This window comes from Cynocephalus volans, chromosome 9, assembly GCF_027409185.1.
Source record: "Cynocephalus volans isolate mCynVol1 chromosome 9, mCynVol1.pri, whole genome shotgun sequence".
In the NCBI taxonomy this organism is placed as follows: Eukaryota; Metazoa; Chordata; class Mammalia; order Dermoptera; family Cynocephalidae; genus Cynocephalus; species Cynocephalus volans.
The window spans coordinates 71,653,648-71,672,316 of record NC_084468.1 but is presented as its reverse complement, the minus strand read 5'-3'; the positions used below and the strand labels follow the sequence as shown (position 1 = coordinate 71,672,316).

Here is an 18,669-nt window from a genome sequence, read left to right as displayed (position 1 = left end):
TCCCAAAAATAGAGTAGTTGAATCAGAAGATGTGTATTTATTAAATGTTGATGGATACTATCAAAATGATCTTCAAAATAGTTATGTAATAAGAGATTAGATAGCAAGAGATTTTGAAAATTTTTTGCTATATTTAGGTAACTTCTAAACAAGAGTTTATTTAAAATCACCTCTTTTCTCTCTTTGGTGATTATGAAAGACGAAGTATTTGTGTTTTTCTTTTAGGAACTATAGATTTAGCTTATTGTGACATTCTCTACAGAGACTTGAAGAAAGGTCTTGAAGGACTTGTGCTTGAAAGCCTTCTTCATTTAATCTACCTAACAACTCCCTATGATCTGGCTTTTCAGTGTGTCCCTGATTGGATGATATACTTCAGGCAGGTGAGAATATAAGATTTTTCAATTTAGGCTACTTAGCTTATTAATGATCATATGACTTCTGTCAAGTGATTATTCACTTTTTTTGTCTACTAAAATATATCTGGAATTGGGCCATTTGTCTTTCAGTTTTTAACAACAGTAAAATGACAATAGCATTTTTAGTTTGTTTAACCTAAATATTACTTTTCTGTTAAATATAAACATGTTCATTATCAAAAAAATAAAGGGGCAAAAAAGAAAAAAGGATAATCCCTGGTCCTATTCCCCCAAAGACAGTTCTGTTATGATTTAGTGGTCACTATATATTATAATGCCTAGAATGTAAAGAAAATAGTGAAAGCCACCTCTGATGATTAAAATTCAGTTATGTGAAAGCTCTATCAGAGGCAAGCATAATAATACACCAAATCTAGTGATGTTAATACCTGATAAGGAATGTTTGTCTTATAGCCAGTAGCAAGGTGGAACAGGCCCTACTTGTTACAAAACCAAGTGCTGGAGTACAGTGTATTATGATTTTACTGTAAACAGTATATAGCTTTTAATCACAGGAAATTAACTTTCTTTTCAATGTCATATTTTTAAATCATTACTGTAAGTTTTTTAGTGGTACTATGTAATTCAGTTACTTTCAAAAACCTTTCCCTCTTCTCCTTCTCCCCAGCCATCTCTAGTATCAGGCATAATTACGTAGTCAATGGAAACCAGTGCTTGTGGCCATGTCTTTAAGTAATTCTACTAAAGTATGTTATAGTCTAATATATTTTTAAAACTTGTGATGTTTGTAAATAAATTGATGATGTTTTTCATATCCATTAATATCATGAAAATATGGCATGAAAAGAAATACTAGATTGGGTGCAAATGACAGATTTTTAAAAGCTACAATTTGGTTTTTCTGTGTATTTACTCTTTTTCTATGTAGTTTAGCCAACTCAGTCCAGCAGAACAAAATGTAGCTGCTCTTCTTGGAGTCTCTGAAAGCTTTATTTGGAAGAAAGCATCAGGACAAGCTGTAAAGAAGGTACTGTAATAATTTTTTCTTCCTGAATAATGATCTAAGTTCATTCAACAAAATTAATACCATTATATCATGTCCTTTATTGATTTAATCTTTTTTATCTTTTTTAGTCTTTTTGTTTCACATTTTTTCCTTTAATATAATTAGCGTTTTGCTATTAATCTAAGCACCAAAAATGTATAATTTTTTTAAAAAGTATTTATTTCTGGGTGGTGTGATGTCCTTTTTTTTTTTTACACCTTTGTGTCTCTGAAATGTTCTGTCATGCACATGTAAAGCTTTTATCATAAGAAAAGGTAAACCTTATTAATCTATTTTTCCTGGGCTACTTATGGCTTATATTATAAAAGTTATAAAATATTTATAAATAGTTTTTATATTATATAATCCTGAAATAAGTTGTTGAAGGAAGAACATTTATTTTCCAGAAACTTGATTTTAGGCATTCTGCTTGGTATAAGAGATTCTAAGATAGGACACATCTTGGTTTTTGTTGTGTTGTTTTTGTCATCTTCAAAGAACTCCCAGGATAGTACTTGCAGTACATAAAGCATTTTAGAAGGTTGAAGTGGAAGAGCTAATTTTGTATGGTATCTTATATTTTAATGTTTTAAAATGTAGTCAACATTCATGAATACATATACTAACTTTAAGAGAAGTGGAAATAATTATTGGTAGCCATACCTTCAGATCCCTTAAATTAATATCATTTTCCTGTACTGGCTAGCCTTAAAAAAGAATCATTTTCCTCCTCATGATACATACACTTTTTTCATTTTTAATTTTCCTTGGTAATCTAATTTACATTGAAACCTAATTTCCTTACCTGTCATTTCCCCCCTATATCTTTTAAATTTACATAGACAATACTGATTTTATTTTGAAAAATAGAAGATGGCGTTTACTTACATTTGGATTAAATGGTACAGCTGTCCCATGCATCACTGTATCATAAAATTTTAAATATCTGTATAATACTTAAGCATTTACATTATCACAAATTTTAGGTCTTTTACCTCAGAAATGACTGTGTTGATTAGACCTTCAAAATGTTGAATAAAAATACTTCTTAAACCTTTTACATTAAACTCTAAATGTAAAATAAAAACAAAGTCATACTAATTTGGGGAACTAATTACCAAATAATAAACATATACAAAATCTTACTAGAATACTGCATCTTTTTAAACTTGAATTCAGAATTTATTTTTGTTACATTTTGTGTAATAGTCAATAATGTTTCTTTTGCGTGTGTGTGATTTATTTTTTAGAAGTTTATTAATATATATTTTTTTAACATTCAAAGATAATGTTGCAGAGCAGTGAGGGGGGAGGGGGAGAGGAGAAGGAGGAAGGAAATAAGGTGGAAGGAGGAGGAAGGGGGGCCATGGTTGAGGCCCATGGCACCCCCAACAGTACTGCAGGGGAGATCAGAGAACTTCCAGCAGTGGCTTGGTCGTTGCTGGACTGGATGCAGATGTCAGGGGGGTGTGGCTGAAGCCCTTGGCACCCCCACCTCCCTCGCTGAGGAGACCAGGGGGCTTCCAGCAGTGGTTCGGTGGTTGTCGCTGGACTGGTTGCAGGTTCAGGGAGGTATGACCAAAGCCCTCGGTCCCCCACTGCCTGGGCTCAGGAGCCCAGGGTACTTCCTGCAGCAGCTCAGTGGTTGTCATCTGGCTGGTTGCAGGTGTTGAGGAGATGTGGCTGAGGCCCGAAGTCCCCCACCACCCTGGCCTGGGAGCCTGGGGTGCTTTCTTCTGCAGCTCAGTGGTCGTTTTTTGTTTGGCTCTGGGTGTTGGAGGGACAAGGCTTAGTCCCCCACCTCCCTGGTTTGGGAGACCGGGGCACTTCCTGTGGTGGCTCAGTGGTTGTCACTGGCTGGTTGCAGATATCAGGGGGCATGGCTGAGGACCCCGGCCCTCCCCCCTCCCTGGTTTGGAAGCCCAGGGGGCTTTCATTCCTTCTAGGTTTTATAGGTGTTTTTTGGTGATGTGAGACCTTTACTAGTTAATATCAAACTTTTTTTCTGGTTTGTGGGTATTTCGTTTTTTCTTTCAGTTCCATGTTGGCTTATTTGCAGTTCCCACCACTTAAACTCTGCACTGAAACTACTTTGTGGTCCTTTGCTTATTTCTAAAATGGGGGAACTTACCGTGGGGACCAGCATTTGAGCCCTATGGTTGAGCTAAATTGCTGCTTTGCTGCTGATTCCCAGGGGAAGGCTTTTTGTGCAGCTTGGGTTTTGTTGACATTGTATGTACTTCGGCGTCTTGTGAATTCCGATACATGAGAGTTGTGTGGAAACTCTGGTCTGCTGAGACTTTTCAGCAAGCTTCACCCCCTGCAGATCTGTATTCCTCACCAGGGTCCACTAAGTGGTCCTGTGCTAGTTGGAGGGCAGATCAGCTGTCCATGCTGTGCTTCAGTGTTCCCCCAGTGGGTCCGTCTCCCCCACCACCCATGCTCCAAACACTTCCCATGGGATGGGCCATGCGCAGTTCCCTCATGATGACTCACTGGCCTCTGAGTGGCTCCTTTTTTTCAGTTGTTGTGGCTCCTCGCTTCTGTGTGGGTCCACAGGAACCCTTTTAGTGGTCTTGCTGGACTGAGGGCCACCAAGGCCCTCTTTTCACCTGTCGCCTCCAAGCAACTTCATACAAAGGGCACAGCTGCAGCTTTTGTCAGCTCTTGCTCCATGCGCTGACCAGCTCCAGACTTGAAGTGGCCAGGATTCAAAATGGTGGAAGCTGTCCTTTCTTTTCTTATTATGGCTTTTCCTGCCTTCATGAACTCCGTAGGTCTCTCTTGCCCTTCCCCTGAGCTCTAGCAGCCCCAGCTTGGCTGTCGTTCCTTTTTAATAGTTGTAAATTGGTTGATTTGTGGGAGAGAGTGACGCTGGGGACCGTCTATTCTGCCATCTTCACCAGAAACCTCAATAATGTTTCTTAAATATTTAGAATAGTATTGGTATGAATTTATCTTAATTACAAATTGTATTAGTCTGTTTCTGTTGCTTATAACAAAATACACAGAACTCGGTATTTTATAAAGAAAACTAAACTTATTTCTTACAGTTTCAGAGGCTGAGAAATCCACTGTCTAGGGAACACATCTGGTGAGCGTCTTCTTTGGTGGTGACACTGCAAGATAGCGGAAGCAAAGATAGAGAACACTCTCCCATGGTGCTCTCCTTTTAAAGCCATGCCCCGACCACCATTATTACTCCATTCACTAAGGCATGATCCTACAATCTAATCACCTCTTCAAGACCCCACCTTTCAATTACCATAACAGGATTTCCCACCCTCTTAATATTGTTACAATGGGGACCAAGCCTCGAACACATTAAATTTTGCGGGGACACAGTTCAATCCACTGCACAAATAGATTAGTTACTAGTTTAATGTTTTGGAAATATGATTTGGAGCTCTAGAGAGCATGATATTTACATAAAATTAATTGGTTTCTCCACATTGTAAAAGGACCCCCCTCTTTTAAAACATTTCTTCCAAAAGATCTTGAAATTAGCATAAAGCATTTTATCTTGCCTTTTAATAATTATATCATTTTTCTTGGCTTAGGAAATACATTCTAAGCAAAACCTGCATTAACTCAATTTATAGTTAATAATAAAGGTGCACTAAAATAGGAAAATTAAAAAGCTGTCTTTTTCTACTTGCTATTCAACTATCATGCTTTTTCAGCTTAATGCTTTTAAAAAGAATGATCCAATATCAATGTGCAGAATCTGTAACTTATACAACCTTCACTATGTCACCCCAGGTTCTCATCTCAAACATTCTGTTACTGTAGTAGAGGATATAATTTTACATTTTATATCTACTTTTTCTCTTTCAAGTTCATCCTTTTTCTCATTTTAAGTGTGAGTTAATTTCTAAGTTAGCTTGGTACTAGCTATGAAATACTTTATGCAAAATATAGTCACTAGTCACCACAGGCAAAAAAGTAGATAGCAGAATAGAAATTGTCAACTACAAGAAGTATTTTTCTATCTCACTCTTTTAACTTTGGAATCATTAATTATTTATCATGACCATGTAGATATTACAGAATGTAACATTTATTCTTAGTTTACAATATAGACAAGCTTATTAACATATTTATCTAAAATGCATTTGTCTAATTTATAATCATAATCACACACATATACAATTTATTAATACCACAGTAAAAGTAAAGATCTCCTCAGCTCCCTCCTTCTCTGTAATCATTTCCTAGTACTGCCATAACAAATTGCATTAGACTAGGTGGCTTAAAACAACAAAAATTCATTCTCTCACAGTTCAGGAGTCCAGAGGTCCAAAATCAAGGTATCAACTGCCTTCAGGAGTCTGAGGAAAAAACCATCCCGTGCCTCTCTCCTAGCTTCTGGTGGTTGCCAGCAATCCTTGACATTTCTTGGCTTGTAGATGCATCACTCCAATTCCAGCCTCCATCCTCACATTGCCTTCTTCTCTGTGTATCTTTATGCCCTCTCTTTCTCTTTTAAGGACACCAGTCATTGAATTTAGGGCCCACTGTAAATCCAAGATGATTTCACCTAGAGGTCCTTAACTAATTACATCTGCAGAGATCCTATTTCCAAGTAAGGTCACATTCACAAGTAACAGGGGTTAGGATTTGAACATTTTTTTGGTGGAGGGGGCACAGTTCAAATCACTACACTCCCTATAGGAGGAAGTTTAATTTAGATGGAAACAATTTGGCATATCTCTTTTTTATAGTTGGAAAAGTGATCATTGAATTAATCTAAAGTATATATGTTAGAAATCAGTTTTGTTTTTATGGAATCATTCTATTCTTGCTCTCCTGTAATACAACTTCATCTTTTTACTTTTTGATCAATTGAATATAACATATATTTTTAGCAGTTCTAGTATATACATGTATTTGATTGTGTCTTTCTAGAAGGTGGACAAGGACGTTGTCAACAGACTATACCTTTCTTTTGTTCTTTATACTTTGCTCAAAGAGACCAACATTTGGAGAGTGTCTGAAAAATTTAATCTGCCTCGAGGATATATACAAAATCTTCTCACTGGAGCTGCCTCATTCTCAGCTTGTGTGTTACACTTCTGTGAGGTAATTCCATTAAATATATGATATATACTTTGTGCATATTCTTGTTTGAACTGTTACTAACCTCATAAACCAGTTAGTATGTCAGGATTTTCTCATTGTTGACTTATTCTATTGTTTCAAAGCATTCAAGATTTATTTAAGGTATATCTTTGTTTTTGTCTGCTTTGTTTTATAGTTATGATAAAGATATAAAAATTACTGAACTGAATCAATTAAAATACATAATGAATAAGTAAAAAGTGTCTAGTTATCCCTACTTTTCAAACCACCGTTAGTAGTTTCAGTTATGTGGAATTAACTCTTAAAAACAACCTTTCTCCAATGATGTAGATTCCATATGAATGTTTTTCTTATGAGTGATAAATGTGCTTGGTTAATAAGTTACCATATCCAACAGCTACCATGTGACTACTTAGTACCATGTTTTCTTGATTACCACAGTACTGTGATTTATCATATTTGCTTCCAGTGTCAGGCAGTTAGCTACTTTAGGTTTCTGCATCAAATGTTTATTTCATAAAACAATTCAAGAAGAAAACTTTTATATTTTGGCCATATGCATTTGCAATAGATTTGTTTATTTTAACACTTTATTTTTAAAAAGCCTTTGGAATTTCCTCAACACAAGAAAGCTTACCAGGCTTTTCTACCCAGATAATTCTTTTTGATTGATTTATACTGTAAGCCATTTTTGTTGCATTTAAATTTCTTCTTGTTGGGTGGCATAATAATCCTTTCTATATTGTTTCCATACTCAATTTTTGAAAACTTTTTCTCATGAATTCTATTTTCTAAATTTAAAATTTACTTCATTTTTTTTAATCTTAAACCTCCATATTCTGTGTAAGTATATGGCAATTAATTCTATCATATGTGCTAATGAAGGGAGTAAATAATCCAAATATACCTGGCTTTCAAATGAGTGATAATTATTTTAGCGAATATACCTTTTAAATATTTTACTTAATGCTGATTTTTTTTTTTTTTTTTTTTTTTTGTCTTTTTTCGTGACCGGCACTCAGCCAGTGAGTGCACCGGCCAGTCCTATATAGGATCCGAACCCGCGGCGGGAGCGTCGCTGCACTCCCAGCGCTGCACTCTCCCGAGTGCGCCACGGGCTTGGCCCTTAATGCTGATTTTTAAATGTTAGCTTACATTCTCTGAGCACATACTAGTTAAGCAATAGACAAAAATTAAACTAGCCTAAAATACAAATAAAATGTATTTTCTTAAGTTTTCTATGTTTTTGTTCTTCATATTTAAAGATGTTCTCCCTGATACTCTTTCCCTTTGTTTTATTTAGGACTATCAGAACTTTTGAGCCTTATGTTCAAGTAAAAGAATCTATATGTAGAACCTGAAAACAACTATAATTTGATGGCTGATCCTAAGAAAAACTTAGTTGACAACTTGTGCTCTCATTAATGTATTTTTAATATTTTAAAGTAATTTTTCCTTTTAAAAAGTTATATAAATGGTATAAAATAGTATACAGTAATATTAGTTAAGTCATATTAGTTAAGATGCTTTTAATGACACGTAACAGAAAAATCTCACAGACGTTTAAACAATAAGGAACAATGATTATCTTAAGTAACAAGAAAGCCAGAACTAAGGCAGTTCCAAGGTTGATTGATTGAGTAGTTCTGTTCAAGGTTTTCTTTTCTTCTTTTATTCTGAAATCTTTCCGTCTCTATTACATTGACTACTTTCTTTTTTTTTTTTTTTTTTTCTTTTTTTGGCAGCTGGCTGGTAAGGGTATCCAAACATTGACTATTTTCTTAATGGTCACAAGATGGCTAGCTAATGCTATTCCATGCATCACATACTTTCACAATGATACCCAAAAGCTAGAAAAGGACCTTTAAAAAAAAAAAAAAAACTAATAGAAAGTTTCAAACATATAAAAGACAAAATAGTATGATGAACTCCCATTTACCTACCCAGCTTTGATAATTACTGATTTGTGGCTTCCAGTATTTTTATTTTTTTAATGCTGCATTGAATATCATCTTGCTTTTGAATCTTTCCGTACTTAATATTTTGTCTTTGGGATAAATTCCCATATCTAGGAATTATTTTTAGTCACTTGGGAAGGAAAAACTACATTCACTTCCTGATGTTTTGATAAAAATGAATAGAACTCTCTTATTGACTTATTTTTCAATTTTCAATCTTTTTCCTCATCTCAGACAAGTTATCAAATCCCTCAGGGTCTCCACCATGTTCCCTCATAATAATTTTGCTTGGAATCATCTTTCATCTCTGGCTTAACTCAAATTCCATAACTTACATAAGGGAACATGCTTTCTGAGTCCCCTACCACACAAACTAAACTTCGAAATAACTTACAAAAATTTAATTTTATATATTTCTTTGTGTTTTGCAGGAGCTTGAGGAATTTTGGGTTTATAGAGCCCTTTTGGTAGAACTTACCAAGAAGCTGACTTACTGTGTAAAGGCGGAGCTAATCCCTCTCATGGAAGTGACTGGAGTTTTAGAGGTCAGTAGCTTTACAGTTTCCTGACCAAGATTATTTTAACTAATGGAAAAGTCAGGTTTTACTATTTTTTGAAGTCTTTCTACAGGGCAAGTGATAGCAGGAAATTTATTGCTCATTTGTTATAGGAGTCCTTTTTTAAAAAAAATAAATTGCTGCCATGACCTCCCAGAAATTCATTGTTAATTGGGAAGCATACCTAATAGAAAATCTCAGTTGTGAGAAAAATAACCGTAGGTGGATTTCCCCAAGTACATGCATGCTACCACTTGTCTTTAGCATCTCTTCCTTCCTCCACCCCAGTGAAGAATTTCCTTCTGTCAGCTTGGACTCAGTGCTTGTTTCAAGTAGTGGTGGTAGCAAGGGTCATTTCCATTTTCCAAGAGAATGAGAAGAAAGTGTCCTCAATTGGTTCTCAGCTTTCTAGTTTCAGCCAAACCTACAGTTCAGTTTATTCTTTATCATTCATTTCTTGAATCCGAGAAGTTCTACTTAGGAAACAAATGCGCGCATGCACGCACACACACACACACACACACACACTCCCACACACTCCAGTGCTCTACCCTGAGTAGATGATGAGAGCATTTTAAGAATGTTGGACTAGAACATTTTGCTTGTGGATCTGAAATAATGACACTGACCTAGTGCGTTAATGGGTTTCTCATTTCTGATGGCAGCACACATTAACTGACTTAAGTGGCACAGAAAGCAATATTGCAGTCAGATTGGAACCAAATGCATCTTTTAAAATTCCTCAGGATTCTGATGTGTTATCTCTTCATATATACTTTGTTATCTTAGTTTATTTCTGTCTCTTACATGTGAAATTTTTTCTCTTCATTAAGACTCTTAATTTTTTTTTCCTAATCCCAAATTCTTATCCTACTGATTTTCCTAACATTTTTCAGGGTAGAGCAAAACAGTTGTACAATGCAGGTTACAAAAGTCTAGTGCATTTAGCTAATGCAAATCCTGAAGTGCTAATAAGGACAATTGATCATTTATCAAGACACCAGGCCAAGAAGATTGTTTCATCAGCAAAGGTAAGCAAACAAATAATTTTTTAACTTTTATGTTTTGTAATGTTATCACCTTATACTTTAGATATCAGAACAAAAACATGTAATATCACATAAGTTTATTTCTGTGGACACAAAAGTACATACTCACAATTTGTGAATAAAAATAATGCATCTGTTATGACACAAGGCCTGCTGAAAAGAGAAAAAGACCTCCTAAAAAACAGACAGTTTTAAGGTTCATTGAAGTACAGGGAAGTCATTGAGCTCTGCCTACCCACACCCTCTTCAAACAGTTCTTTCCTCAGCATCCCCAACATCTGGTCTCCACATTTGAACACCATCATTGACAAGGAGCTTACAGCCTCAAAAATTAGGTTGTTCTATTTTTGGATGCTCTTAAGTATTACAAAAATGAGGCTAAATTTTGTCTTAAAATTTCTGTCATTGCATCATTGTACTACCCTCTGGAACTAGTGTATTTTTTTCATTCATATGGTAGTTTTTCTACCAGATGAATATTCTGAAATTGCTTGCCTACTTCTAAACTTCATAGCTACACTCTTGTCATATATAGACAGAATTAGCTAAAAAGTAAATTTCCATCTTTCTTTTTTGAATGGTGTTCACATTGCAGTTACCTTAATTGATCTTTACAATTCTGTCAGGTGGACAGTGTGAAAGTTATCTTCAATTTATTGATGAAACCACTAAGACTTACCTTTTCCCATTAGATTAGTAGTTCTTAGAGTTGGTAGGGATAAAGTTATAGCCATTTCCATTGTTGTAGTACCTAGCACAGTACTCAGCCTCTAGTATATATTTAATAAATATTTGAATAAGTAAATAAATGAGACTTAAATTAAGTGAATAACCCAAGGAAATAATCAGTAAGTGGAAGAGCCAAGACTATAGAGTTAGACTGTATATTTTTAAGGATACAAACGGAGCTGCGATAACAGTGGCCAAAATAAGTGACTTTAAATTAGAAAAGTTTATGAGACAAGTTCAAGCATAGCTGATATGGGGAATCAGTGGTGTATCCAGGGACCCATACTTCTGTCTTATTTGCTCAGCCATTCTCAATACAGGGCTTCCATCCTTACAGACTAAGATACATGGTCTGGTTCTCACCATCTCTACTTTCCAGACAACTTAAAAGAGTAAAGATATTCCCTGCAGGATTTTGAGTAAAGGTGTGGGTTAAATATTGCCAATAAGAGAGCAAATAAGGAAACCAGTTAGGATTATATTGAGGTTATTCATTTTTTTTAGCTGAAGTGACACAAAAATTATGTGTATCCTTCTTAGTACATCATACCAGGAACCACATGGTGTCAGTTTGTCCCATTATTGATGTTAACTTTTATCATCTGGTTTAGGAGGTACTTTCTGCCAGTTTCTTCACTCTAAAGTTATTATTTTGCCCTTCGTAATTAGTAAGTATTAGGGTAGTAGATACTTTGAGACTGTGGTTGATATCCTATTCTTTATTAAATTTTCATATACTCATTTTAGCATTCACTGGTGATTTTTGCCTCAGTTATTTCTATGATATTTATCAAGTGATGATTTTCTAACTTCATTATTCCTTCTACATTTATTTATTGGCATTTTACTATGAGGCAAAGCTTTTCCTTCTTCATTTATTTATTTATTAAATTTATTTATATTAGTATGAACTTATGAGTTCATACTTATTTAATATATTATAATCCATTAATATAATTACTTATTTTGGTGCTCAAAAGGCCTCAATTTGACTAGGAGCCCCTGCAGGCTGTTTCCTATGTCTTTTCGACCTGTACTCATCATTCTTGAAGTATTTTCTTACTTTCTGGCTGTATCTATCAGGTTCTAATCATTAGGAGACAGAAACCACCCAATAATTTAAACAGGAAAGTTTATTATAAAGAATTAGTAACCAGTAATGGGTTGATCTCTATGGGATCAACAGAACTTTAAAAACTATGGGAAGGAATACATTTGAGATATGGTCCATCCCACACCCCACACCACCCACCCCCAGTGGATGGGATTCAGACTTTATTGGAGAGGGTAAAGCTGTGATCCATTGGATACCAGATAAGTTCACAATGATGCTGCAGCCAAGGCCGGCAAGCAGAAACTACCCACTGGAGTGCAACGAAACTGTCAGAAAGCTGCCTGGAGTGTGCTGTTGAACTTGCTTGGAAGCCAGCTCTAGTGCCTGTGAAACTGGCTAGGAAGCTGTCCGTAGCGTAACTCACTGGAATGAGCACCACTGTCTTTCCAGCTTATTGACCAAGCACTGCAGGAACAAAGTAAAAGACATACCAAAACCAGTAAGAAGAATCCTTTCCTCCTATAGTCCTTCTAGAGCCCTCTATTGACAAAGCCTAACCTGGCAAAGGAGAAAATGTTTATAGGATTTAGCTTTATTATCTCCAACAGGACAATGAAAGATGGATTTGGAGCTGAGAAGCAATAAAACTAATATCTGGCATTGTGGCACAACAAGATGTTCCAGATTCAGCTTGCATTTTTCTTGCCTTGCAGTGGTATCTAGAAACCAAGTTTTAGGGTCTAGGTATGCACATTGCTACGGAGTCCTTTTTTTTTTTTTAATTGAAACATAATTGATTATACATATTTATGGGGTACAGAGTTGACTGTCAGTATTTGTGTGCAATATGTGATAATCAAATCACTATTGTTAGCATGTTCATCATTACAAATCATTATTATTCTTTGTGTCCGTTTTCCATTAGGGAATTACCATTGCTTCTAGGTTCTCTCAGCAGACAAAGCTCACGTTATGTCTGTATAATTTTCTGTATTTGTGTGTAAATTATTAAAGGCCATGAGCTCATACTGGTAACTCCAATTCTTGTTTTTCTCAGGTACATATTGCTGCAAAACAAAGTTTTATTCCAACTTACTAGCTTAAAACAGTTATTGTGCTCATGTTTTTATAGATTAGGAATTCTGAAAGGTTTAGCTGGGTGGTTCTCATTTGGAGTTTCATACAATTGCAGTCAGGTTGACTGGAGCTGTAGTCATCTGAAGGCCAACTGGGCTGGATGTCCAAAATGGCTCATTCACATGGTTGACAGTTGGTAATTGGCTGTTCACTATGGCTTTCCACTAGAGCAACTACATATGGCCTTTCCATGTGACTTGGGTCTCCAGTGGTATGGCAACTACGTTTTGAGAGGGAATGTTCAGAAAGTGAGCATTTCAAGAGATCAAAACAGAAAATGCAGGAAATCTTCTGAACTAACCTCAGAAGTTATGCAGTGTCATTGCCACTGCATAATCTTGGTTACTGGAGAGTTATTAAGACCTGTATTGAAAGGAAAGGGAATTAGAACCCAACTTCTACATGGGAGAAGTGTCAAATAATTTGTAGTCATCTTTAATGTCTGCCCTCTGGTCACAAATTATTTACATTTCTCCCACATGCAAAATATACACTCACCCCAAAAGACTTTTTCCTTATGACATCAGACTCAGGTCCAGTATTTCTTCTTTTTTTTTTTTAAAGATGACCGGTAAGGGGATCTTAACCCTTGACCTGGTGTTGTCAGCACCGCACTCTCCCAAGTGAGCTAACTGGCCATCCCTATATAGGGATCTGAACCCGTGGCCTTGGTGTTGTCAGCACCACATTCTCCCAAGTGAGCCACGGGCCGGCCCCCAGTATTTCTTCTAAATCAAGCAAAGGTGTGGGTGATGCACAGTGAGTACAGTTTCATAAGTATAGCTCCTCTCAATGTGAAGACCTATAATGGTGAAACCAGAGGTAGGAGAACCATAGTATACTCCCATTCAAAAAGAGAGAAAACGAGTGGTACATAGCAGCATTTCTGAAATTCAGCCAGGCATATGTGGCCAGTTCCTTAATGAAGACCCAGTTCTTCTCCCTGAAAATGATTCTTCTGGCTAGGGGTTCCTTCATCGGATCCATTCTTCCTTTTCCATAAGCAATGGCCCATGTTTGCAGCTAGGTAGCTCTCTCTATCTGCTTCCTGTCTGTTGAAGGTCAAAACTTCAAAAGCTCTTTATAGTTTGTACCATCTCTGTCTGTATTTATTCAACATGGTATAATTTCTTTTAAAACATTGTGATTTCTTACTTATCTATTTATAATCTCCATACAGATTGGCTTTTTTACAGCATGGTTGTTGGGATCTGACACAGAGCATTCAATGACCTTGGAATCACTGTTGGAAAAAAACCAAGAAACCAAGAAACCAAGGCAGAAACTACAAGACTTCTTTTGACTGAGCCCTGTCATGCAGCATCATTTTTTCTGCATTCTATTTGTTATAAGTGGATCACTCAGGCCAGCACAGATTAAAGAGTAGGAGAATTAGATCCCATCTCTCAATGGAAGTGTCAAAGAATTTCCAATCATATTTAATTTGCCACCTACCCCACACGGCAGGACTTATTAACAGTCTTCCTCCTTTTCATATTTTTAGTTTTCTTCTCCAACAGTGAGAAGCCTGGCTCCTGTTTTCCTCAATTGTAGAATACACTGAAAGTAATTTCAGAATTGTTAGATTATACTACTGTGAAAAGACTAACTAGAGTTCAGTATTTATTTACAGCTCTTTTTGTCTTTAGTCTGAGAAAATATAGTTGAAATCATGTGTTGAAATGTTGCTTGGTTTTGGGCGGGGTGCTTTTTTTTAAAATCTGCTTCAGAGTGGTTTTTATTCATTTGAAACACAGATATTGTTTGCATTCCATTTTAGTTACCCACCCACCCCCCCCTTAGGGATTTTTTTTTTGTAAAATATTAAATATTAACCTGTTTTTTTTAATATTCCAATTTAAATAGTATTACTAAGATTTATCTTTATTTTCTTTTACTTCTGTAAGTTTGCTTGAATTGCAGTTTTAAATATTAGTTTTGATCCAATAGGATTTTCTTATTTATCAATTCCAATTGTATTTATGTTGGATCTTCTTTGCCCATCTTCCATTTTAATCTCTCTGATCCTTTCTACATCTTTCTTTATCTCATTTTTATTGTCTTCATTGTTTTCCTGCTTTTTTTGTTGTTGTTGTTCAGTAAACCTACTTAGGTTTTTTATTCAAGTCTGCTCTTCTGTGGGTACCCAGTTATTTAGTTATAGTTGTTAGTTTTTATTTCTGATATGATTTTGCCTTTTTCTTCTATTTCTTTCCTGAGATCAGTCAACCTTTGTGTCATATATACTGGTTTTGGATCATTTCTGTTTTTAATTCTTAAACCTCTTATTTGGGGTATATTTCCCACTCTACCCCCTAATGTCTCCAATTTTTTATTTGAGAACATTTATTTCAGTTTGGAGTGACATGTTACAGTCCTTCTGCTTCATGGTTTGCTTTCAGGTAGAGAAATTTTTATGAGCTGAAGAGCCTTGATTCTCATTTCTGTTTTCTTTTTGTATAGTAGCTTTGTATAGATAACAACTACTTATGCCTCTGCATTTCTTGGACAGTGTGGCCATGTGGAATGGTTTATGAGAATCCCAGTTCAAGAGTGTTCTCTTTTGTCAAAGTAGCAAAGTATGGTTTTTCTAATGGATGGCTAGGAGTAGGAGGGGAGTATACAGAGGGTTTGTGTCCTTTGATTTTTTAAATTTCTTTTTGTCCTACAGGATTATAAATTTTTCTCTTGTTTTCTTTTCTCCTCACTGCTCAGCTTCCAAAGGGCACCTCCCTTTTTAGCTATTCTCTCCCTCAAAAGCATTGCCTTTCCAAGACTGCCTTCTACAATCCCACACACATTTTAGGTCCCTTCCTATAAATAATGCTTTAATCTACCAAGATTCTTTTTTCAGTATTTTTATATTTGGCTAGCCTTTCTCTCTCTATAGATGATTTTATTTAATCTTAGACCCTATGTTTTCCTCTTATCTTGTCCATGTAGTTTTTTCTCAACCTTACCTTGATCTCAGCAAACAGAGTAGGAGTTCAAGAAATTGCTTCTGGTAGAAATTGGTAGATTTTTTAAAATTATAAGTAATTTGAGACTGATGGTGTTCTCTGTATTCTAGTATTGCTGACACATGGGTTTTGTGTAGTTTCCTTATTATTCTTGTTGATCTGTATAGTTTTTAGAGGGCGTGCTGGGAGACTCGTTTTACATGGTCACCATTACCTCAACTACTGGAAAGCTTACCTAATTACATTTTCATCTCTTTTATATAAAGCTGTGTAATGCTATGCTTTATCAAATTGGTAGAGAGTGTTTTTATTTTTTTCCCTTTCACTCTGTTTCATACAGTTTTTTCCCTCTATGTGATTTCACTGAACTTTTTTATTATAAAAACTTTATAATAGAGTACTTCAAACACTTCACCCTTATATGCACAAAACCCAGATGCAACAAATACCAACATTTTATTTCTGATTTTTGGAATAAAGGGGAAAAATCATTATTTAGCAAATATTCATTGACATCTTTTATGTACCAGGCTTAGAAATACATTTTTTGCTCATTTATGTTGCTTTTGAAATTAACCATGTAACTTTAGGAGCTTGAATAAAACTTTTTTTTTAAATACTGGTAGGTTTTTAAAAGCATACTAAATTTTGAGGAATAATAAAATACATATATAAACGATAACATTTTCAGGAGCTCATTAAATTTTTGCAAAATTGTCTTAGATTTTTATAGATTAAAAGTTAATTTTTAAGTGGCTGAGTCTTCAATAAAACAAATCTTTGAGAATATTAAAGCTCCCTTTATTTTTGGTATACTAAATGCAGTGATCAGCTAAAATGGTTTTAACTAAATGCCTCAGCTTCATTTACTATAACCACTTGTTCTTAAGTGGCGATTTTTCAATCTCAGGTTTGACTGTCTAGATTACTAATGTCTAAGGATTCAGGTGTCTAATAGATAGTGGTGAAAATGTTGGCAATTCTCTAGCTATGCATTTTTGGCCTCATATTTTGATCTTTTTATTGTAGATGCTGTTGCATGAAAAAGCAGAGGCTTTGCAAGAAGAAGTAGAAGAGTTATTGCGATTGCCTTCTGATTTCCCTGGTATAGTGTCCTCTTCCATTGAAAAGGCATGAAGCTATCTGATGAGCATTTTCAGTTTGAATTATTTATTGTACGTTTTCAGTATGAATTATTTATTGTGTTTTATTAAAGATTCCCTATACTTTATAAAGAAAAAATATATTTTTTAATTATACATTAAGTACTATGAGTAATGTTTGAATATACCTCTCACCCATAATTGTGGTAACCTTCTCACTAATAATCCATCTTTTTCAATACTTACATTTATTTATCTGCTCAAAAATCTATAATGTCCACCACAAAATGAAATCTGACTTCCTCAACATATCCCCAGTCTACCTTTGTAGCCAGATCTTTAGTTATTCTCCTACCCATTTCTTTCACCAAACTGCACTATTTGAAATCCCAAGAATTTTACCTCTAATTTCCAAACCCTTCATTTCCTGACTGCTTTATGTTATTCTCAGGGCATGAAAATTATCTTTAAAATGTGCTATGTACATTTTACTTGTACTTGAAGTATGAACTAAAAACACTCAAATACTATCTCCTCTATGAAATTATTTCAGGATTATCCTGACCCCCACCCCATACGTAAGTGTTTTTCTGTAAATATTTTGGGCCCTTCCTTTATGCCCATGTCTTTGTTTCTGCTACTAGTTTGTAATCTGGAGGGCCAAGACCTTTTTTATCATCTTTGTATGCCACACAGCACCTATAACACTTTATTGCACAAAGTAGGAACCTCAGTGAAGAATGAATACTACCCAAATTAACAGTTTTTTTGGTTTTTTTTTTTTTGGTGGCTGGCCAGTATGGGGATCTGAACCATTGACCTTAGTGATCAACACCATGCTCTAACCAACTGAGCTAACCAGCCAGACCCCAAATTAAGAATTTGAAGATTCTCTTTAAACACTTAAATATTGCCTCTTCCTCCTTTCTTTTCAGAATTATAGCTTAAATGTAGATGATGCTGGTACAAGAAAAAAGGTGAAAATTAGCAATATTTATGAGTGTTAATCTGGTTTGGTTAAAGTTCTACTCACCTGTTTAAGAAACATCCAGTGGAAACCTTGCAAATAGATTCACAGTCTTAGTTCTTTGTGCCTTAATATTTTAAACCATTATAGTATATAGCAGTCATTTACATAGTACTTTCTACATGCTAGGAACCACTAGGATGTAATGCTAGGGAAAAAATGAAGGCCAGGTGAAAGGAACACTTAGCATTACATCCTAGCATTGCATCCTTGCCCCACTCCTATATCTACATCTTTTTATATAAGCCAAAGTATAGCATCCTTTTTTTTTTTTTTCTTTTAAAAAAAAGATGACCGGTAAGGGGATCTTAACCCTTGACTTGGTGTTGTCAGCACCAGCTCTCCCAAGCAAGCCAACCAGGCATCCCTATATAGGGATCCGAACCCATGGCCTTGGTGTTATCAGCACCACACTCTTCCAAGTGAGTCATGGGCTGACCCTCAAAGTATGGCATCCTAATGTCCTAGTAGAATTGTGGGCTTCACTGTACATGTCCCATTTGTTGCACTAAAAAAATTGTAAAAGAGCAACTGACTAGTCTGTTGGCTATGCAGGCCAGCCTCTGAGGTGCGTTCATGTGGTTCATG

At 35.5% G+C, this 18,669-nt stretch overlaps 1 protein-coding gene across 3 annotated transcripts in view; it reads left to right on the top strand.

The window, feature by feature from the left end:
* Window positions 1-17,117, top strand: part of HELQ (helicase, POLQ like) — a 47,333-nt gene extending 30,216 nt beyond the window's left edge. For all 3 annotated transcript variants that reach the window (XM_063107916.1, XM_063107917.1, XM_063107919.1), the window contains 6 exons: window positions 226-383; window positions 1,309-1,407; window positions 6,334-6,507; window positions 8,897-9,010; window positions 9,919-10,053; window positions 16,981-17,117. In XM_063107916.1, coding sequence (XP_062963986.1) covers window positions 226-383; window positions 1,309-1,407; window positions 6,334-6,507; window positions 8,897-9,010; window positions 9,919-10,053; window positions 16,981-17,088 — 788 coding nt within the window. In that variant the 3' untranslated portion in view covers window positions 17,089-17,117. The remainder of the gene's footprint in view (window positions 1-225; window positions 384-1,308; window positions 1,408-6,333; window positions 6,508-8,896; window positions 9,011-9,918; window positions 10,054-16,980) is intronic.
* Window positions 17,118-18,669: the final 1,552 nt, after the last annotated feature.